Source organism: Anabrus simplex, chromosome 1, assembly GCF_040414725.1.
Source record: "Anabrus simplex isolate iqAnaSimp1 chromosome 1, ASM4041472v1, whole genome shotgun sequence".
Classification (NCBI taxonomy): domain Eukaryota; kingdom Metazoa; phylum Arthropoda; class Insecta; order Orthoptera; family Tettigoniidae; genus Anabrus; species Anabrus simplex.
In genome coordinates this window covers 313,909,340-313,931,973 of record NC_090265.1, presented here as the reverse complement: position 1 = coordinate 313,931,973, position 22,634 = coordinate 313,909,340, and the positions used below count along the sequence as shown (strand labels likewise).

The 22,634-nt window shown below is 37.1% G+C and overlaps 1 protein-coding gene across 4 annotated transcripts in view; it reads left to right on the top strand.

Moving 5' to 3' along the window:
- LOC137498548 (oocyte zinc finger protein XlCOF6.1-like) overlaps window positions 1-21,860 on the top strand; it is a 66,469-nt gene extending 44,609 nt beyond the window's left edge. For 3 of the 4 annotated variants that reach the window (XM_068226243.1, XM_068226240.1, XM_068226244.1), the window contains 2 exons: window positions 1,532-1,602; window positions 19,382-21,464. In XM_068226243.1, coding sequence (XP_068082344.1) covers window positions 1,532-1,602; window positions 19,382-20,189 — 879 coding nt within the window. In that variant the 3' untranslated portion in view covers window positions 20,190-21,464. Of the gene's footprint in view, window positions 1-1,531; window positions 1,603-19,381; window positions 21,465-21,610 lie in introns of those variants that run through there. The other variant, XM_068226245.1, reaches the window with a different exon arrangement.
- Window positions 21,861-22,634: the final 774 nt, after the last annotated feature.

The window sequence follows — 22,634 nt, the reverse complement described above, 5'->3', positions numbered from 1 at the left end:
TAAAATATACAGGTTTACTAAATGGAGGAATTCAGCATCCATGTTGTTATTGTGTTACATTGAATTTTAGAAATATTCATGGGAAAATATACAAAAATATAGTTACCAGTACATTATAATAATGTTTAAAAGTTTCTTAAGCTATCTCATAATACACTACTCAAAATGGAAATTGCAACACAATGAAGGATTGGAACTGCAAAGCTGCAATTGGGTATGTAAAATGCAGCTGGGCAGTGATATAATGGTAATATTTTCCAGTTTCTCTGTGTACATGTTTGGACCCAATTCAGTGCTAAACATTACAGAATTCTTTGGTGCATGGAGCAAATTAGGCTACTTTATGGGTGATTCAGTGTAGATCTCGCAGAGTGGTTCGTTGGTGGGTTGTGATGTCTGTAGATAGATGTCTTTAATTTCTTCGAGTCATTTGCGATAGGATCCACTACCGAAGACAGTTATGGCTACTCTAGTAGAGTGATCCTATTATCATAGAGGAAATTCTTATGAGAACTGTATGATGGATGCATGCATTATTGTCCATCAAGACAAATTATCCTCCAAAATGCTGGCAATATGTTGTCACTATGGGTCAAAGGATGTCATCCCTGTATCGTACAGATACCCTATATAATGACACCCCAATAAATCAGGGAACCATCCACCACCTTGTTGCACATGCTGAACATGCTGAGATGTGAAGCCTGACCAGATTGCTTCCAATCACGTTGACGATGATCATCAGGAATCGAAGTGATGTGGTCCAAGGACTACGACTGCAATCGATGACAGTTACCTTCAAATTCCAGCTCAGAGGAACCTTGAACACAATGCCACCATACTGAATAGTGACTATGTTTCAACTCAAGACTGTGAGGAACTTGCAACAGGCTGTACCAGGCCCCATGATGTCTAGATTTGAGAGCTGGGCCTCACCGTGGGTGTCGAGTGAAGTCAGGTCTCATACAACCTGTTTCTCACAGTTTTGAGTTGAAACACGGTGATCTGTGGCTGCCGGAAGGTCACTCTTCAATATTGTGGTGTTGTGTTCAAGGTTCCTCTGAGCTGGAATTTGAAGGTAACTATAGACTGCAGTCGTAGTCCTTGGGCTACATCACTTTGATTACGGCCCACCTTTCAATCAACTACCCTTGTTGACCATCCTTCTTGACATTATGTATTATGCGTACACATGTCAAAGATGCCCACTACACTCCTTAGAACATACCTCAAATGCTTGTACACTAGTGCTACAACTTCAACTCAAATACTGCCTTCTTTTTGAGCACAGCACATTCTGCATGTGGGTTGGGATACATGCAGTTGTATGTCTACAAACATCCTAAGGGTTGTCTTTCTGGCCTGCATAGGAAAAGCCAAGATAGCAACACAGTTAAATGACACACAAGGGTGCTGCAAAACATTTTTTGATTTGTGTATTATTATATGAGAATTCGGATTTAAAAAATGTAATTGTAAATAGAGTGATGTATGGGAAATAAGAGCTTTTAGTGTGCCTTCTTATTTACAGGTTACAGAGAAAGAAGTTAGGAGTGATGAGCAAAATATTAAGTGTCTGCTTCCTGGTGAAACAAGTATTGAGTAAGTATATCTTTCATGTAAACTATATCATGTGGAATTAAAAGATGACCTGGGTCATCTGTTGTTAACAAAATTTTAATTTTGCTAACCTTTAATTGGGAATATTCTCAGGTGGCCTACCTTATCAAATACTATAGAGAGAACCATTGTATTTATATGAACTTCTTTAAAAATGTGCTGTTGCATGTTTTTAATTTTTAATATCCTGAAGGACATTCTCAGGTGAGGAGGTACTAAAGGTATGCAAGATTTCACTGCATTTACAACCAAATCCTGTATATACCCTGTAGAATAACATTTTAAATAAAAATGAATTACCCACTCAATGGTAAAAACTGAAAATTACTCTTATCTTTTTACTCTATCATCCTCTGATGAAAGCTACAACAAACAATTTTGGTATCTTGTGTTTCTCTTCTTTGTAAAAAGTAAAAGTAAAGTAGCAAAGTCTTCTCTGTACAGGCCATGAAAGCTGCTGGAGGGGTGGAAGGTAAAGGCTTCCACTATCCGTAACCTCGGCACTTGATGGGGGTAGAGTGGTTAGCTCGATGCCTGGCCGCCTTTGCCCCCAGGAATTAACCTGGTACTAATTTTTTGTGTACGCTGAGTGAATCTCAGGGCCATGTGCACCTCCGGATGTGGAAATCTTGTTTCTTAAATTTTACGACTTCCTGACGGGGATTCAAACCCACGTCCTTCCGGGCAAATCGAGCACGCCTTTACTGCCTTGGCCAGGCAGCCCCTTTCTCTTCTTTGTACTCTGTCCATATGTGCTTACATGGTAGCTAGCTGCTCTCACTTTGTTTGCTGTGGATAAACTCCATGGATCAAGAAGTTCGTGCACTGATCTCATTATGTACCTTAGACATTATTGGCCTCTATCACTTTCAGTAGTCCCCTTATGAGGCTCAAAATTTATTCCAGCAGTGCTGTCATGATTGCAAGCATTTCAGGAAGTCATTTCCTTCACCATCTGAAATCTTTGCCCCTTCAGCTGCATTTTCAGTTTTGGGAATAGAAAGAAATCTCAAGATCAGACAGATACGGAGGATGTGGCACCAGGTTCATGTTATTGTTGGTGAACAACTGTTGAGTCTATAGAGCAGTATGGACAGGTGCATTCTTATGGTGAATGAGCCATGTGTTGTTCTGCCACTGATCAGATTGCTTCCTCACATCTTCCTGTAAGTATTTCAGAATTTCAGCATAGAAAGCAGCATTAACCATTTGACCAGATGGAACACCACGCTCCTTGTGAACCATTTCTGTTTGATGAAAAATTAAAAAATCAACATGCACTTGGTGTTGCTTTTTACTTTCCTAACATTCTTCAGTCAAGTTAACTCCAGAATTTGTGATAGTATATATATTACACCCTCGCACTGTATTTAGAAGTGAGAGATATTATTGTCAGTATTTGATTTATTATTATTATTATTCTTGTTTCGTTTTGGCCAACTAAGGACCACGTCATTTCAACTGTTTCCCTTGAGCTTTAATGTTGGTCCAGTATTCCTTCATTCGTATACAGTGTTGCTCCTTTTGCTCTTCCGTCCATGCCTTTCCAGTTTTCATCTTCGGCTTTGGTAGGAAACTATGTTCTTGGAGTTTTTTCTTAAGCGGGACACGCTCCTGGATATCTTCAGATGAAATCCCAATCTCCTGCAGATCTTTCTGTACCTCACTGAACCATGCCCCCTTTGCCTTTTTCCCTTGGAGGAAAGTGAAAATGCGGTTGGTTAACCGTGTTGAATTCATTCGGGCCATGTGTCCATAAAAAGTAATCCTCCTTTTTCGCATCACATCAGTTATTTTCTCCACATGCGAGTACAACTCCTGGTTGTGCCGTCTCCTAAACTCGCCATTGTCTTTGACTGGACCTAAGATTTTTCTCAAAATCTTTCTTTCCTTGGCCTCCAATTTCTCCATCGTGCCTTTTGGTTCATGGCGAATTCCTCTGCATGTAGAGCCTCTGGCCGGATAACAATGCAATAGTGTTTGATTTTTGCATTCAGAGATATAGATCTTTTGTTATAGACATTTTTAGTCAGATGGTAAGCCATTTCCATTTTATTCATGCGTGAAGAAAAGGCTTCTTTTTTGGACAAGTTAGGTTCTATCTATTCACCAAGATACTTAAATTTTTCAGCTTGCTTGACTTTTCCATGAGTCCCTTCTAGCTCACTTGGCACCAGTTTGATGTTTGTAATGAATTTCGTTTTCTCAAAGGAGATTTGGAGGCCCGCCTTTGCAGCTTATCTTTGAAGCTGGTTGATCTGCTTCGTGGCCACATCCAAGGAATTATTATTATTATTATTATTATTATTATTATTATTATTATTATTATTATTATTATTATTATTATTATTATCAGTATTTCAGTTGTATATTTTGTCATTAATATTTGTAAGCTGTGAGGTCTCCATATGTGGTATGAGTAATTTGTTTTGTACAAACTGATAGGAAAATCATTGCTATCATAACTCAGGAAATTCATATGACTCATGTGTTTATCCCAAAGTCTGATGAGGTGGACTTGTTATTGTAGTCAAAAAGTTCTGATGACTCATGTGAAATACCCGAGTCCGTTGATGGTGTTATTGTCTTGGGGCCAGGAAGAGATTCAGGGCGTGGTCTCGACTAGAGGATCTACTCATGATTGGCTGGCGAGGATGAATCCAGTTAGATCACGTGAGAGGAAGGAGAAGGCTGAGATCTATATATGCAGGTGTCATACGGTGAGGAAGGACGACACTGTACAGGAATGAAGGAGTGGAGACACGACACTACTACACTTACAACTTCTGATACGGTACTGGAGTGACACTGCTGCACTATACTGGACTGAACTTCAAAGTTTGTGGAACGTAGTCGTTATGCTTGTGGAACGTGGCTGACCTATGAACTGTGGAGCGCTTAGGCACTGGTTATTGTATCACTTTGTGGTGGCCTGGTATTATATGTTGGTGAAAGCTATCTCAGACTACATAATTTATCTTCAGGAACGACAAGCGTGTGTTGCTCAAGTGAATATATCTTTAAAACAAGTGTTAGAGTCAGTGAACACAGTATTATGAGGTACAATATCTGTATGATATAATAAGTGCCGATTATGAGAATCTGCAAGTCGTGCTGATACAGAGACAGTGAAGGGTACTTATCTACATATATGTGCATTATTCAATGGACTAACTGCAAATGGTGGCTTAGTCCTCACTTTTGCTCTCCTACTATTTTCATTGTTATTGTTGTAACTATGGAGTCTTCCAGTAATATTTTGTGTGTGTACTATATGTACGTTTTGGTGTGTTGATGAGGTGCTCATGCACGGATTTTATTGAGAATATAGTTAGTTATTTTAGAATCAGTGGAGTTATTGATGAACCTAGGTGCAGTTCCTACCTATTTAGTCATTTTCAGAAGGTTAGGTAAGGGCTGAAGCAGATGTACCAGTACACAGCTTTTATGTACATGCCCTGGGAGAGAAATAATTACTATCATGCTCTATTAAAATTCGAGGGATCCATTCTGGTGAACTCTGGCACCCATACTACGGACATTTTGATTAATTATTTTTGTTAATTTAATTTATTTCAATTATTTTATTAAGTTTTTAAGTAATTTTATTTAAGATTATTTTTATTGTTATTTACAAACAGTTACAACTTTTCCATTGACTGGATTGTTGTTTGGTTTCTGGATCACTGGCAATGTTCTTTGAGGTTCGAGCCAACGTCCAAGTCCTTTTTTGCTTTGAGTCATCACTCAGGGGATTGATCATGAACTTTGATGCAACAAGCCACATGTATAAATTTTCCATTACAATTTTGCAGCAACTTCCATGACTAGATTGCCACCACTGCCTTGACTTCATGTTTAACTGATGGTTTGAAAACTGTCTTAATAATTGTTTTACACATTTATCCAAACAAATGTTTGATGAAACATAAATTTTCTCTTTTCTATTCTCATTCAAAAAGTTATTTTTCCTCTGCTCAGTATAAAGTAGGACTGATGAAGCAATGTGTAAGGGCACTGAACAAAAATGACAATTGCTTCAAACACATATCTGGATTCTTTCCTGGATTGAGTATGGAAAAATCAAGAGCAGGAATCTGTGATGGGCCTCAAATTTGTGAATTCATCAACAATTCAAGTTTCACAAACTGCATGATCACTACCGAAGTTTTTGAAGCTTCTGCCTGATGCATCTTTGTCATGGTTGTCAAAAACTTCTCTGGTAATCATAAAGCACAAAATTACTGTGATTTGTACATGTTATGCTCTCAAAATTTCAAAATCACGATGCTAATATGCTCATGAATGTAAGCTATCTCCATAGCCACTAGTAAAGATTTCCAGAAAATCTTGGTAATTTGAGTGAGGAACAATGGGAGAGGCTCCATCAAGATATACTGGTGATGGAGGAAAGGTAGCAGATGGGAGAGATATATTATGGCAGACAACCATTGGAGCCTTTAGTATGATTGTCCTGATGGCCCACATAGAGGGAAATAATACAAGTGACAATTTTAAGCAATAATTGTGATAATTTCTGTAACGTACTGAATATACAAGCATTCAAAATTCCATAATTTTTTTTTATGTACAAGTATTGTTTAGGGTTGTTAAAATTTATAATAAACATAGTTTGATTCTTAGATTGTTTAGGTAAGTGCCACATTTCCCCAAAGATTTTGCTGAGGTATTAATTACATTTAAAAAAATATAGCCTATTTAGCAAAACCAGTGCTATAAAATGCTTTAAAATGACTTTAATATGATTGTCAAGAAAATGTGTGTTGACCAGTATAATTTATGTAAGCAGTACAACACTGTTTGATTAAAAATTTAAAATTCAGTATATGTAAGTTCCATTATCTGTATTGAATTCAGAATTAGCCACAAAAATACTTAGTCATAAACATCATATGTTTTAATTTATGTTATATAAACCTGCATTCATATAATATTTTTAAAAATATTCAAATTTTAGCTGAGTATGGTACTTTTTAGCTAAGTATTATTTAAATGTTTTTTGGCAACAATTTTATTTCCCTGGGGAGTTTATTATAAAGTATTAGTGTAGTTTTAAGAGGATCCTGTTTAGCATATTGGGTGTTTGCCCTTATTTTGAAACAGTTGTCTTGTCTTCACGTTTCAGGGTGCATGCTACAGTTATTTACCATTTATTTCTTACTAGTAAGATAACTTCTACATTTGTTTACCATTTATTTCTTACTTATTTATTTATTTATTCATATCAGAAGCATACATTTTACATAGCATAATGGTACTTAATGACATACATATCAAATAGTGTCTGCCCAGAATTTTGCCAAATCACGGGCATTAGGTGTTGCAGCCATCAAGTCCTCTATTGTGCAACTTAAAGGACACTTACTACAGTTCATGAAATGGGCTGTGGTTTGGTCTTCACCACATTCGCATTGCATGGATGTGCCAGGAAAGCCCCACTTTACCATATTGGTTCTTGATCTACCAACCCCAGTGCGAAGCCTGTTCAATGATTTCCACGTAGACCAATGTTCCTCGTGTCCTGGGGGGAGATGTTCAATTAGTAGCATCCAATCAGCAAGTTGAGGATTTCTAGTTCTCCATAATCTCAACCTTGTGGATTGATCAGATTCGTTTAAATCTTCGGTTGTATTCAGGAAACTCCTCCTAGACCTCAATCTTCGGTGGGCAGGTTCATATGCATTCAATGGGTGTGCACATGAGGCAAGTGCTTTAGTTCTCTCATTCATGGATGCAACTTCTCTTCTTATATCTGGTGGGGCGATTCCAGCCAAACAGTAGATTCTGTCTCGTGGAGTTGGTCTCAAGCAGCCAGTAATGAGTCGACATGTTTCATTTAGAGAAATGTCAACTTGTTTAGCATGACTTGATCTGTACCAAACAGGGCAAGCGTACTCTGCAGCGGAGTAACACAGAGCCAGGGCTGTAGTTCTCAACGTCTTTGGATGTGTACCCCAATTGGTTCCAGACAACTTGCGAAGGATGTTGTTTCTAGCCGACACTTTCTGCTTGATGTTCATGCAGTGAGAGCACGATCCAATGTTACACCTAGATATTTAGGTGTTGGGCAGTGATCTAGTTGAGTGTATGATTTACATTCGGGCGTTCCCTGGGCAGCGGTGAGGTGTTAACACCGGCTGATCTTTCCAATCCAGAAGTAACATCAACTATTATATAATGACATTCATAAGTCGGGAAAGGTTCTTTTCAGAACCGAAAATGACCATCATATCTATAAACATAGAAGGTATGTCAACTTGTAAACAACAGCTCTTACAAGAACTTTGCCAAACAACAAACTGTGATGTAATATGTGTACAAGAAACTCACAGGGATGTACACCAACCATGTCCTAGAATACCAGGTATGAAATTGGCAGCAGAGAGACCGCATGGACGATATGGTAGTGCAGTCTTCGTCAAGCCAGATCTCCAGATTCTCTCCACATCAATTACAGAAGAAAATGATATAGAATTGATCACAGTGGAATTGAGCAATTCAGTTATAGTTTCCATCTATAAACCTCCTAATGTAACATTCTCATTCATGTCACCTAACAATCTCGATGATTGGAAGGTATCTTTCTTCATTGGTAACTTCAACAGCCACAGCAGTATTTGGGGTTACGAACAAGACGAGAGTGGTGAGAATGTTTTAGAATGGGCTGAAGAACACCATCTGTCTCTTATCCATGATAGCAAGCTCCCTTCTTCTTTTAACAGTGGTAGATGGAAGCGGGGTTATAATCCAGACTTAATATTTGTGAGCGAAAAGATAGCACATCAGTGTGTTAAATCTGTATGTGCTCCTATTCCGAATACACAGCATCGCCCAATAATGTGTCAACTGGTAGCTGCCTTTAGACCTCAAGAGGTCTATTTTAAAAGGAGATATAATTTTAAGAAAGCTAACTGGGAAAGATTCACCAACTTACTGGACGAGAAGATCAAACCACTCAATCCAATTCCAGAAGCATATGAACAGTTTAATAATATCATCAGGGAGTGTTCTGGAGCTACAATCCCTAGAGGATGTAGAACAAACTACATACAAGGTCTAACTCAAGAAACCTCTGCCCTCTTAACAGAGTATCATAAACTCTTCGAAGAAAACCCTTTCAGCAATGACACCATTTCTTACTAGTAAGATAACTTTAAATATGTACAGACATTGAAGTATTAAAATATAATTTTGCTGAAATGCTAATCTATCTCTGTCTCGGTTCAAATATTAATCTAACTACCCTTTTCTGTCATTTGAATAACCTGTCCGTGTGACTGTACTGCACCTCCCCGTATTTCATACCATATGATAAATGAGAACATATTAAACCATAGTATATCATAGCTTGATGTTCATTGTTTATACAGTTATAAATTCATTTTAATATGAAGGAATTCCTGCTAATTTTCTTGCAAATTTCACAAGTTTGTCAAATTATTATCTATTATAATACTCAAAATTTTGTTTGAGGTTACTTGTTGAATATTTTTCACCATCACTGGCAAGGTCAGTATCTACTTCTAATTGAATTTCTTCTGAAATATTACACTGGGGGAGAAAATATCCGAACACCATGAAATAAGGAATGTAGAATATGGAAATTTTGGCAATACACTTGTCGAGGTAACACATTTAATTAATTAAATGTACAAGACTACATGTTAATATCCGCTTGAGAAAAGCCATCGTGAATGTGCCATGCTGGTCCATTAACAACCGGTGTAATCACTTGACTGTTAAATCCAGGTGTGCAAACATGCATGCATTGTGTCGTACAGGTGCTGGATGTCAGCTTATGGGATGGAGTTCCATGCTTGTTGCACTTGGTCGGTCAATACAAGGGCGGTTAATGCCGGTCGTGGATGATGTGTATTATCCTGTTGGAAAACACCTTCCCCCGGGAATGCTGTTCATGAATGGCAGCACAACAGGTTGAATCACCAGACGGACGTACACATCTGCATTCAGGATACGTGGGTGCGGCGGTCCTCCCACTCGGTGGTGCCACAGGGACATCCGGATCTCAGTCTTCTTGCGAGCTTACCTTCTTGTGACCACTGCTGCCAGCACGCATGGACAGTGGAGACATTCCTGCCAATTCGTTCTGCAATAGCGCGGAAGGAAAATCCACCTTCACGTAGCCCTATTATACAGCCCCTTTCAGTCGCAGTTGGCTGTTGATACTGGCCTCTTCATCGCGGTAAAGGCATTCTTGATCCACTCACAATCATTTCATCCAATCTCAGTGGTAACTAAAGCTCTCACACAGTACAGCCTGTATTTAAAGCAAACCTGATGTGCAATGTCATGGGGCCATTACTAGCGTGGTTAATGCGATTTGGAGGAAATTTGAATCAACATCATCTTTCAGATGTATAAACATGCCTACCATCGTTCATTAATCTAGCAAAACCCCTTCTTGGCGTTTGGATAAAAAAAATCCACCAGTATATATAGCTAGTTGTGGAGAGATTTACTCAAGTTTCTTTTCTTTGAAGTACATTTTTAAGTGACCAATTAATTACATTCTGAGTTCTGTTGTGTAAACCAGCAATATTTGAGTCTGAGGTTGAAACTGAAGTTTCATCTGCATGGATAACTAAATTGTGTTCTGTGATACATCATTTACATGAAGAATAAAAAAATGTGAACCAAGAATAGGTAGTCTTGTAAGCTTTTCTGAACAAGACACACCTTTCATTGAAAATTAGAATATTTCTTTTCTTTTTTGCACAGGATTTCTCTCAATCTTCATTATTAAATATGATTTTATTAAATCATCATGATGTCCCTCTGATGTCATAAGTGTCTCCTTTATGTAGCAATGTTCTATGATCTATGCTGTCAAAAACTTTTAACAAATCAATTAAAATTCCTAATAAATATTTATTTATGTTGAAAGAAGAATGTAACACTTCAGAAAACTCTACAAGTGCATTTTGAGTTGATAAGTATTTTCTGAAACCAAACAGCTGTTTATTACTGTAATTCATTCTTCTCCAAAAACTCTGTTATTCTGATATATGACACATATTCTAGAAACAAAATGTACAAATTATAGCAACAGGTCTGTAATTGTCTAATTGGGATCTGTCCCCATTTTATAATACTGGCCTAATTATGTTTCATTTCTGTTTCTTCTACAACCTGTTTCCAGTCATTGACCGGGTCAGGGATGTAACGAATGGATCATATATAGTCTATTATTACAATGGGGTCATCTCTCCCAAAAGCGATGTATATTAATGACTGATAGATGCTATGAAATGAGAATGGAGAGTGTTGCTGGAATGAAAGATGACAGAGAAAACCGGAGTACCCGGAGAAAAACCTGCCCCGCCTCTGCTTTGTCCAGCACAAATCTCACATGGAGTGACCGGGATTTGAACCACGGTATCCAGCAGTGAGAGGCAGATGACCTGCTGTCTGAGCCACGGAGGCTCGGCCTAATTATGAAGAACTTTAAAATATCAAGGAATATACCTGCCTTTTAGGACATGTTTATTAAATATCTTAAAATTCCGTAGATTGGTTCAAAGAGAGGCGAAGGTGTTACTCTTTGTCTGACTTTCGGGTGTACCCCTGCCTTTCAGAAGGGTTTTTATTGGTGTTCCGCAAAGTGATGGAACTCGCTGTCGGGATGCCCAAAATTTCAAATGTATGTAAAGAAAAATGTAATTTAATTAAATTGCTGCATGTATCTGTGAGTGTGTGGGTAAATGAGCGAATGACATATTGTTAGAATGAAAGGAAGTATGTCAGCTCAGGAATAATTGAATGAATGAGTGATTAGCTAACTGCTGATAGAGAGAATGAATATCGAATGAACAACCAGTAAGAAATTAAGTGTACATGCAACCTGTATTTTGTGAACTACAGTATGTAAATATTGTAAATGATATCTCATCTGAAGATAGGTTTTAGGAACATTTATATGTACATGGGGACCCATCTTTTTTCTCTAGACCTTCCATATTTCTGCACAGAATTGTGATAAATGGATACTAATACTAAAGCACTGTTTTATTACCTATGATGAAATTTGATTCCAGCCATAACTACGTTTGTTTTTTTAAGTTCCTTCTTATGATTCTCACTTCAATTTCTGTTACTGGTTTCAGGAAGATTACATTCTGAGTTCTGTTGTGTAAACTAGCAATATTTGAGTCTGAGGTTAAAACTGAAGTTTCATCTGCATGGATAACTGAATTGTGTTCTGTGATACATCATTTACATGAAGAATAAAAGAATGTGATCCAAGAATAGGTAGTCTTATAAGCTTTTCTGAACTAGACACACCTTCAGATTCTTATGTAATTACATCTCTCATTCTTTTACTTTTAGACCACTGAAAATGAAAACTGTCTACTACTTGTGGTTCTGATTTGGTTATACTTGGTTTTTATTTTACGTATTATGTGGAAGATGTAACATTTTTGTACAGTGTTAAATTTATTTAGTAATGGTTATTTATATCATTTTCATGCTACGAGTGAAACAGAAAATTAGCTTCAACAATAAATTGAGTAAAATACTCCACGATTTACAGTGCAGCGCACCTGGTGGTCATGATTATCTGTATGGTCTTGACACCATGGTTAGCCGATTCAAGTCCTGTTGGTCAGAATGTTGGGCGGTAGGGTAGGAAAGGTGGTGGTGTAGAATTTTTAGTCTCTAGGTTGTGTGCCAAAAATCTGGATTCAATTCCAAACCTCTCCGCAGTGGTCATAGGGAATGAGGGCATGTGATGTTGTTGATGGTGATTTGTCCATCTGATGGAGATATTAAAACCTTGAGCAAGCCCCTTGGTGCTATTTGACAGAAGTAGGCTGTGTGCCCACATGACGTTTCATCCTCTCTTTTCCTGCTATCATATGTCACATTATTCAGTTCACCCCGTTAACTCTTCTGATGAGATTGACGTCAGGAAGGGCATTGGGTGGCTTCACTACAAAGATTCATCTCACTTCATACCCAACCACACAGAGAAATGGGACAAGGGTTAGATATACATTCTGCTAATTACAATGCATAACATTCTTTTTTTAAAGTTTTTGAAGTATTTTGATTATGCCTTTAATTATTTAATAAGTAACTATACAGTACATACTCTCATTATTAAAGAACAGTAGATGATGTAAATTGTCTAGAGCAACAATAACTTTAGACATGAAATAGGCTTTCGGATTTATGCCTTGTCAAGGAAACAAGGTGAAGCTCTTTACATTTCGCAGAGAATTTTGCTCTGCGTTTTCAGAAGAAAATTTTGACTGTTCACAAGGAAGACTTCTGCAGTAATGGAGGTTTGAATTTTACAGTTAGTAGAAGAAAGTGGTACGTTCATTCATCACCAGATGGCTCACCGTATGCTGGCACAACAGTAGCATTTCAAGCGGGAGCTGATGGCACCATCTAGAGTTGGTCAGGGAGGGGGGTTGACAAACATGCCACTCCATTGGTATTGTATCAAGGAACATCAAAGAAATATCCGCCTCAATCAGCCGGACAAGTCAGCAAATGCTGACATGCTACTGTACCAGTCAAATGTTCCAAGATGGCAGGCTTATTCTTCTGATTATTCATGTAGTGTTTTATTATGTTGGCAGCTTAATAGTGCATGTATGTAGAAGATGTAAATATAATTTGTGAATAAAATAGGGTGCACAACTGACAGCATTTTATTTGCATCTTTGTGAATACATCACTATAATACTTGAACACAGCAAAGCTGGGAGTAGCTGTGTTATAAACCATTTTTGGAAGTTCTCGAAGTTCATTGACATGATAATCACCTGATTTCTGTCCTAATTTAAAAATCAGCAAGGCCCCTTCCACAAAACTTTCCTCCAGGAATAATTATTAGTCTTTGCTCAGTCCCAATATTTGCCGTAGTGCCTACTTCCTCTTCCAGTTGCAATGTACAATGTGCGACTGCTGAATGTACATCTCATTAACATAAACAATGTTGTAACCTTCGCGCTTGAACTGTCCGATTTGTTGTAGGTACCTTATCCTCCATGTGATTATATCAGGATGCTTGATAAGTAGTTTCCTCTTAGACTGGCATTTCTTCCTAGTGAAACCCAATTTTCTTTTTATCCTTTGTCTTAAAATTTCCCTTCGACAATCAATCAGGGAAGAAACGAGTTTACCAATTGTGGGAATTTCCTTTTTCATAACAAACAAGAGGTGAGTTTTCTTCCTGATCACACAATCTGTTAGACTATTTTGATTCTCTTCTTTCGTGGCACACTTTTACCCATTGGCGTAGAGAAGTGAGTTTGTTCCTCGCAAAAATTTCCTTGTATTCTTTCACAATTAATTGTGCTTACAGAACTCATTGCACACAAGTAACTTTACTCGTCATTTGTAACACATTCCTGTTTGCATTTTTTGTATGCCCGTTTTACTCTCTTGAAATATTGGTAAATATTGTACATGATTTCCTGCACTTGCACCCTGAGAGATCTTCTGGACACACTTAAGGATTTTGATGTCAAACTCATCACACACAGATTTCTACAATATAACATGCGTAAATAAAAAATTGCAATCTGCACATGGGTTACACTAGCCACAGCTACACAAAAGAGCGAGTGAGCCCTATAACGTAGAACGGGCAGCAGGCATGAAGTAGAGTGAGGAAGTCTCTTCCTCTGTGCTGGTGCACATGTGCAGGCTGACTATTTTTACAAGTTGGTATACCTATAACTCTCCCACTTATATGTTCACCTCTGTAGAAGCAACTTTCTAGAAGAGATGGTGGGTGTGATCCTTATGTCAGCAACCCTGAGGATGGATTTTAAATTTTCCCAATTTTCAAAGTTAGCCAAATACTAGGGCTGCACATTACTGAAGGCCATGATTGCTTCCTTTCTAGTCCTATCCTTTTCCTATCTCATTGTTGCTGTAAGACTTGACTTGTGTTGGAGCGACATAAAACAAATTGTAAAAGAAACTTGCAAGAACGTAATTCTCCTCCCATTTACAGCCATGTCATGCTTTTTAAAGTTTAGTAACTAATTGAGATGACATACTTTATTACCACACATAATATACCAAATGGTTTGATGGCATAGAGACATGTTTCTGAAAGAGTTATGAAGCCTGTGATTGGTTTGATTGCTGCCTTATTTTGAACTGAGCGTACTTTGGTGGGATCTTTGTATTAAATTTGATGGTCATTATAAAATCCTGAAGATATTGTTGTTTTCACTGAATAAAATGAAGAGCAAATGTACTAATCTTGCTTTTTGCTTGTTGATTAAGGTGTAAATCATGTGCTTTATAGCAGTTTTGCACAACACTGTTGCAATCAATTACTTTAATGTTCTGAAAGTGCTTACAAATTTTGGCAATGTTACTATCAACTCTTTTAAATGTAGAGACGACCATAATATAAATAATATAAATTAAAGTTGCAATTCAACACAAAGGGTGCAATGCATATTGAAACTGTTGTTTAATTATTTTTAAAAAATCATATCTGTATGGCACATTGACTACTACAACATTTGTATGGGTCAGTGCTAGTTTATCTTTCATTCTTTAGCTATGGCTCTATTGACCCTTCTCTCAGACACTAGAAATGTCTGTAGATTAAAATTTTTGCACATTTGTACAGTGGAGTTATTTTTTTGTAGGTGTTACAAGCTTGTGGCTTCCCTGGAATTGCCCTTACTGCCTTTGTTTAACTGCTGTCTGGTGTACTAGTCCACACAAATAAGCATTCTGCCTTGAATAGTCACTGATTTTGTAGAATCTTTCAAAGAGTTTTCTTCTTTCATCCCCAGAGAATGATTCTGCACATCTTTTTGGATAGCTGCAGTCAGTATTTTGGAAAGTTTTACCTTTACAAGAGTTCCTTTTATATTTATATAGGCCTTACCCGAATTATGCAGGTGCTTTGCAACGTTTCTCTTTGGTGGGTTCCTTTTCTCTCTTCCAGGTTTTGGTGGTTGCAGCCATGGTCACGCCCGTGGTTACTTCTGTGACCTCCGTGGCAGCTTTTACTGTTGTCCTGCAAATGCTCCTAAAACAAGACAGTCTCGTATATTATATGAATGTGTTCATTCAGAAAATATAATTACAACTAACAGAACACTTGTATAATAATGGCGTATGGCCTCCAAAGAGGTCGAGTGCAAGTCTTTCGAGTAGATGCCATATAGAGAATGGGGCCCTACCTTTGATGAATTTTAATGATGAATATGGCACACACCCCCCAGCCCCCAAGCCATTGGAATTAACCAATGGAGGTTAAAATTCTTGACCTGGCCGGGAATGGAACCCGGGACCCTCTGGACCAAAGGCCAGCACATTAACCATTTAGCCATGGAGCTGCACAGAACACTTGTATCTAAAATACTAATACTAATAATAATAATAGGCTGAACAGTGTTGTAATAAGTTATAGGAACAGCACCTATTGACCTACACACATAAAAAGCTTTATTCAGCAAGGTTTTATTTCATTAGAGTTGCTGGTTTAGTTTACAAAAGTAACTAGTACCTATCTATTGCATGTTTGAATATCAAGTTTCCAAATTGGACATAATGAAACTTCAATTTAAGATAACAGTAAAGTAATTTACAATAATAAACTTCATTCTTACATCTGTACTGAATTCAATACTAGTTTCACATTCAAGAGTTAAGTAATACAGTAAAGTAAGGAAGCACATTGGCAGCAACAAGTTATTGACTTACCTGATCCTTCAGATGCACTGTCAATATCATCAGAAGCTTGGTAGTCTGGAACGTTGTCACAGTCATCACACATTCTAACAATTTATCCATATTTATACTAGTGGATTCCATGCTGCAAACTGTTACCACAAAGACAAAGCAACAAGGATCTTAACAATTCTAACAATCTTCCCACGCAATGCATAACAATCATAGTGGCTTAACTCTGTCTTATGCCACTATGATCCTGTAAATTAGCCAGTGTCCTTGAAAACAATAAATTGTGCTGCCTTCTAGCAGCAATTGATGTTATCTGGGCTTACTTCACTATGAATCTAAACAGAAAGTGTTATTGTAATACCATTTCAAGGCCTGACTCCATTTTTGAATTTTGCTGAATTACGCCACTATATTTCTCCTCCCCTCATATATTAAAGAGTTTTCTGAAGCTGACTGCAGACTTTCCTTCATGGGACCTTTAAGAACTTGATACCACGTGCTTGAATTAGCAGAATCGCTTGTGGATTACTATTTACTTTTCATTCCAGTAGACTCAGTTTTGTCTTTAAACACTTATTTTCAGTTTTTAAAGTTTGTAGGTTCTGTTATAATAAAGGTAATATTAAAAGTACATTGTCATTACTTCCTTCATCACAGAAATGAGAATTAGGTGATCTGCTGTATGTTGAAGGCCTAATTTTAAGTCCACCATTCAAGTTGCTCTCACCACTGCTCAAGCAAGTTGAAGTATCCTTATTTACACCATAACTAATGCTACATATACCTTCAAAATAGTACCTAACTCACTCTGGATACCGTTCTTTAATCAATTTCTGTTTATTTATTATTAAGTAACATACAAAAAAAAACAGGAGCTAGCTTCACGGACACCCATCTTTTAAGATGATACTGATTTAAAATATTTTCTCATGTATTTGAGAATTTTTCTTCTAACACATTAGAGACCAAGCCCGAGTGGGTATCATGGTGGGATAACAGTGTAGATGACCATGCCGGAGACTGACTCTAGCCCATGTATTTATTTATATTGTCAACTATATAGACCACTTTGTAGAACTTTTACAACAAGTGTATCATGTACGTGTGTTTGCTTCTGAACTCCATGCTTCCAGCTGCTCAAAACCTATGCTTTCACTGTTTTTAGTGTCTAGTCTGTCTGTCTGTCTGTCTGTCTGTATGTCTGTCCGTCTGTGATTTACAATTTGTTTCTGGTATCATGAGTGGATCTTTGAATGAAAGTGGAATTGTAGAAACATTAGAAAAAATGTTTGATGACATTGGATCAGAAGAAGAGGTAGCTGGTTCAGATTCTAATCTCAGATATAGACACTTTTAATTTTTTGATATAAATGTGTAAATTACAACCTACCTACTAATTTCCACATTGTTTTTAAAACCTTCAAAATATGGCAGCCTGTCTGGTGCAGTGTCACCTTACAGACATAGTCTTCTACGTGTTACTCAGTTGTACAACTACTTCACTCAGATTTGTTAAAATACTAGTATTGCCCTTGCCTATAGTAACAAAACTCATTCAAGTTTTCTTACTCAAAGGAAATTGAAATTCACTAGGACTTAAGACACTATTGCATTTGTATATGTGTGCGTGTACTTGCTTAAAACATATATGATGATTGAATCAATTTCCTACTACAGAAGTATTGTCTTCATTAATATTCACTCTCAGATAAATGGTGATTTCATTTACTTCTTAAACGAAAACACAACAAATTTATTAAATCCATCTCCTGTACAAGGTAATTATGTGTAAGATAAAAATATGAATGGTAGGGCCCATTTATATGGTAGTAAAAGAATTGGGTAAAGAAATATTACAAAAGAAAAATGACAGGTGTTTATTGTTGAAGTACGGTACCCTTCTAAGTTTTGAAATTGATAATACGCTCACTTTAGCAATACGTAATAGAATTCATGCAATATAAATTTTCCTGCACATTGACCTTGCAGATAACTAAAAAAGGAATTGTGGGACGTAAAACTAATAAGGTTTTTGCTTCAGTAACTAGTAATTAAAACAATATTTTCATTGCTATGAGTTCCATAAATAAGGGTACGTTGAGCAGTCAATCCCTCTGACTTGTTTTAAATATATTGTTTCAAGGTGTTGCATATGAATTGACAATTTGTTAAAGATTGTTATTCCAAAAGTGAATAGATTTTGGTAATTATTATCATTATTACAACCTGTCCTTGTTGTTACAATCCTTCAACATGATTTCAATGGTGTACTGATTTTTCCTTAGGAAAACAAGTAGTATAGTTAGTTAAGACTATCTTTTTTCTCCTCAGACATTGTCTACCATGCAATATGTGGATTTTAGTTATTCAAATATTACAGTCAAATTTTCTTACCGTCACATTACAGCAAAAATTGTCCAGCTCCATAGCTAAATGATTAGCATTCTGGCCTTTGGTCACAGGGTTCCCGGGTTCAATTCCCGGCAGGGTCGAGAATTTTAACTATCATTGGATAATTCCGCTGGCATGGTGCTGTGTCATCTTCACCATGATTTCATAGTCATCATGACACACAGGTCACCTATGGGTATCAAATCAAAAGACCTGCAACTGGCGAGCCGAACATGCCCTCGGACACTCCCGGCAGTAAAGCCAGACGCCATTTCAGTGACAGCTAAAATTATTTAATTTTTGACTAATTTTTATTCTGGCATTATCAAATAGGGAATAATAGCAGATCATGTAATATTGTGACAAAAAGAAGCAACTACTTTTGAACTGTTAATGTTCCTTCATTTTTGTTGAGCTATGGATTTTTCAGGGTTGCAAAATGAATGTTCCGAACTTTGGGACATACCTTTGCCTAGCACCATAGTCCTCGCATAAAACAGAATAATCTCCTTAACAGTGTGGCTGCAAAAATCGTTATTTTCTTATTTACATATATTCATTGTACATGATATTCTCTAAACAGGCAGTGTAATAACTTTCAAACACAATGTACACATTGCAGATATGAGCTATAAACAGGCAATTTTTCTCATTTCAGTACAGAAAATGAAGGTTATGCTGCGTTGATCAGATACAATTCCATACAGACTGACAGATATAAAGCTGTCAAAGTTCAAAGAAAGAGATCGACTACAAATGTAGATAAACCTTCCAAGACATACCAGTGTGACCACTGTTTGAAAATATTTCGACGTCGTTTCCATCTCGAGCAGCATTTACTGATTCATTCAGGTATTAGAGAATTCCAGTGTCCCGTATGTGAAAAATTTTATGTTCGGAAAAACCATCTCAATGCACATATGCTAACTCACACAGGGGAACGTAGATACTCCTGCAGGATATGCTCGAAGACTTTCACACAAGGTGGATCGCTGAACTTGCACCTACGTTCTCATTCCGGCGAGAAGCCCTTTATGTGTGACGTATGCGGAAAAGAGTTCTCTCAAAGAGGACATTTATCGAGTCATATGATGATTCACAGTGGAACTCGCAAATTTACCTGCTCTATTTGTTATAAATCTTTTGTGAGGCGTTGTCAGTTAAACATTCATGTTCTCACTCACAGCAAATCTCGCCCATATCCATGTGAAACTTGTGGTAAATGTTTCACTGAAAAAGGCTCTCTTAGAAGACATATGTTCATACACACAGGAGAAAAATTATTTAAATGTCAGGTATGCTCCAAATCTTTTGCGGTCATGGCGAATTTGAAAACACATCTAGTTTTACATTCGGGGGTGAAGAATTTTGAGTGTGATATTTGTTCAATGAAATTTGCTCTCAAAGGTGGTTTGCAAAAGCATGTGCGGAGGCATATTAGGAAAGCTGCTTTGTCTAAAGAATAGGTATTGGAGGTTCTAAATATATTTGTCCCAACCAACTGAGATAGGCACTAATTGTATTTTTAATTAATTCTGTTAGTGAAGCCTGACAAGCCCCCTTTGCTCAATTTCAAGTAACTGGTCAATTATATTAGCATAATTGGCTGCAGTTGTTTCTCATATTTTTAATGAGGCTGTGTATAAATTCATACTGGATGTTATATCTATTGGGACATATGAGGACTGGAAAACATTTATTGTACAACCAACATACTGCTACATATATTGCCTTGCTGCATAGGACAGACAGATCTAGATTTAATTCTAGATACATCCCATTGTTGCAGTTGGAAGTAACAAGTTAAAGAGCTTAGCCACCTGACTGATTAGAGGCATAATGTCTAAAGTGAATGTGTCTAGGTATGTTTATTGATAAATAATATATATATCATATATTTTTTCAAGTATTATACAAGTTGTTCTGTTTTCAAGTGTAATACTCTTACCATATATTTTCTTTTTCAGGTAGTTTATAAATTTATTATTAAAAAATTATTTATGGCAGACTGACGAACCTAACTGTAAAAAAGATTAAACTGATAGATATTGTAATTGAATGCATGTATTAACACCAAAAGTCTTCTTATTGAACATAAATGTGTGATTAGCTATAATGAACAGTGTCGTATTCTTCACATATTGTGAAGGATATTGCTTCTTTGTATGAGTAGGATACAAAGTTCAAGTAATCAAATTCAAATTTATCATGAGTTTACTTAATTATACAAATTAATATGTAGTAATACAGGAAGGGCATCTATCACATTTCAGGGGCATAATGTATAGCATACCAGCATTCTGTCAAAACTAAAATTCGGGCCCTCTCATATAAAATGTTAAACGTATAAATAACTAATATGCATTTAATTACAGCAGGTAGAGTAATGCAGGTAATATATTGTCAAGTAGTATAAACAAAGTTGTTTTATATTATTGTAAATCTCAACCTCCCAATGTCGTCCCACAGATGCTGGTAGATGCTGGATTTATACCAATTTAATTGGTTTAACTTTTCTGTAACTGCAGAACTATACTCTGTAGCCAATAAGGAATTCTCATTCGATTACAACACCGAACCAAGAACTGTTCAAATACAGTTTGAAAATTATCAAACCGCACAGCTGATAAGCCTAGTCTATTATTAACTCCATGCAGAGAGATCTTGTTTGAAAATTAGTTGACCGATTGTTACTACACCAACTTGTTATTTGAATTATATATTGTTGTCAAATAAATGTGTGACAAAAGTGTAATGTTCAACAAAATTTTTCCATAATACGATCTTTGGTGCACTGAGCACCAAGAAAGTATCATTTTCAAACTAAAATGTGGTATATTCATGTCAATTTTCATTGCTATAATTATTTTTGAACAATTTGGTACAGGTCTTTCATGAGGAGCATGTCACGGTGTTGGGAGAGACAGCAATGGCAAGCTGTGCTGTGTTACACTCAACAGAAGTACAATGACTGTTGCTGCATGCAACTATATAGCAGTTTCTCTAGCTACAATTTCTAAAAACGAATTATTTCGACTGAGTTTACAAAACTGCCTTGACCATTTCCGTACAGAGTGACATAGGCTAGATTTTGTGAGGAGTCTGCGGGGGCCCTTAAAGTTCCTGGCCCGCCTGCATTACAGCCTCTAACATTACGTCCCTGCACATTTAAGAGAAATTGATGTTAAATATCACGATGGTATTTAATTTGGCACTGTTACATATTTATGTAACATGTAACACTGTGTTCTATTTTATAACTCACTGAAATTCATTTACTACCATAAATGGGTAAATTGTAATTATGATAGAGCTAACTGGAATTTACAGTAGTGTACTTCTTGTGCATTCCTTTTGGATATCAGGCATCCTGTGGAGTATATAGCTTACCTTGGCTTGCAAGGCTCTGGTGAGTGTTGACCTCTTTATTTCCCTAGCTTCACATGGGACCAAGATTGAACCTGGGATTTTTAGTGTTAATATGCCGATGCTGAAGTGTGGTACCCTTCAAGAAACCGCGTCGAATAAAGAAGAAATGAAAACGGTATACGGTACTTCAGTAGCTGTGGATTATAGAGGGCTATTTCTTTCAACATGCGACCGGTCACGAAATTAAAACCACAGTGAGAATGAAGCATTGTACAGATGTGTTGCACAGTGTGTTTAATATGCCTGTCGACCGCGTCACGTCGCAATTGTCAGTTCTGCGCATGCAGTGAGCACGTAAACATGCCTGGGACAGTAGAGTCTCCCGCCAAATGTGAAGTGCGCGCTGTCATTCGATTTCTTCATGCTGAGGGGTGCAGTCAGCTAGTAATGAATACAGGGAGAAGCCTTGGAGCTCTGAGACTGAAGCGCAATGACAGTGGTCTACATGGGGGGCGTGGTCGTAAATAATCGCGAGAACGCAT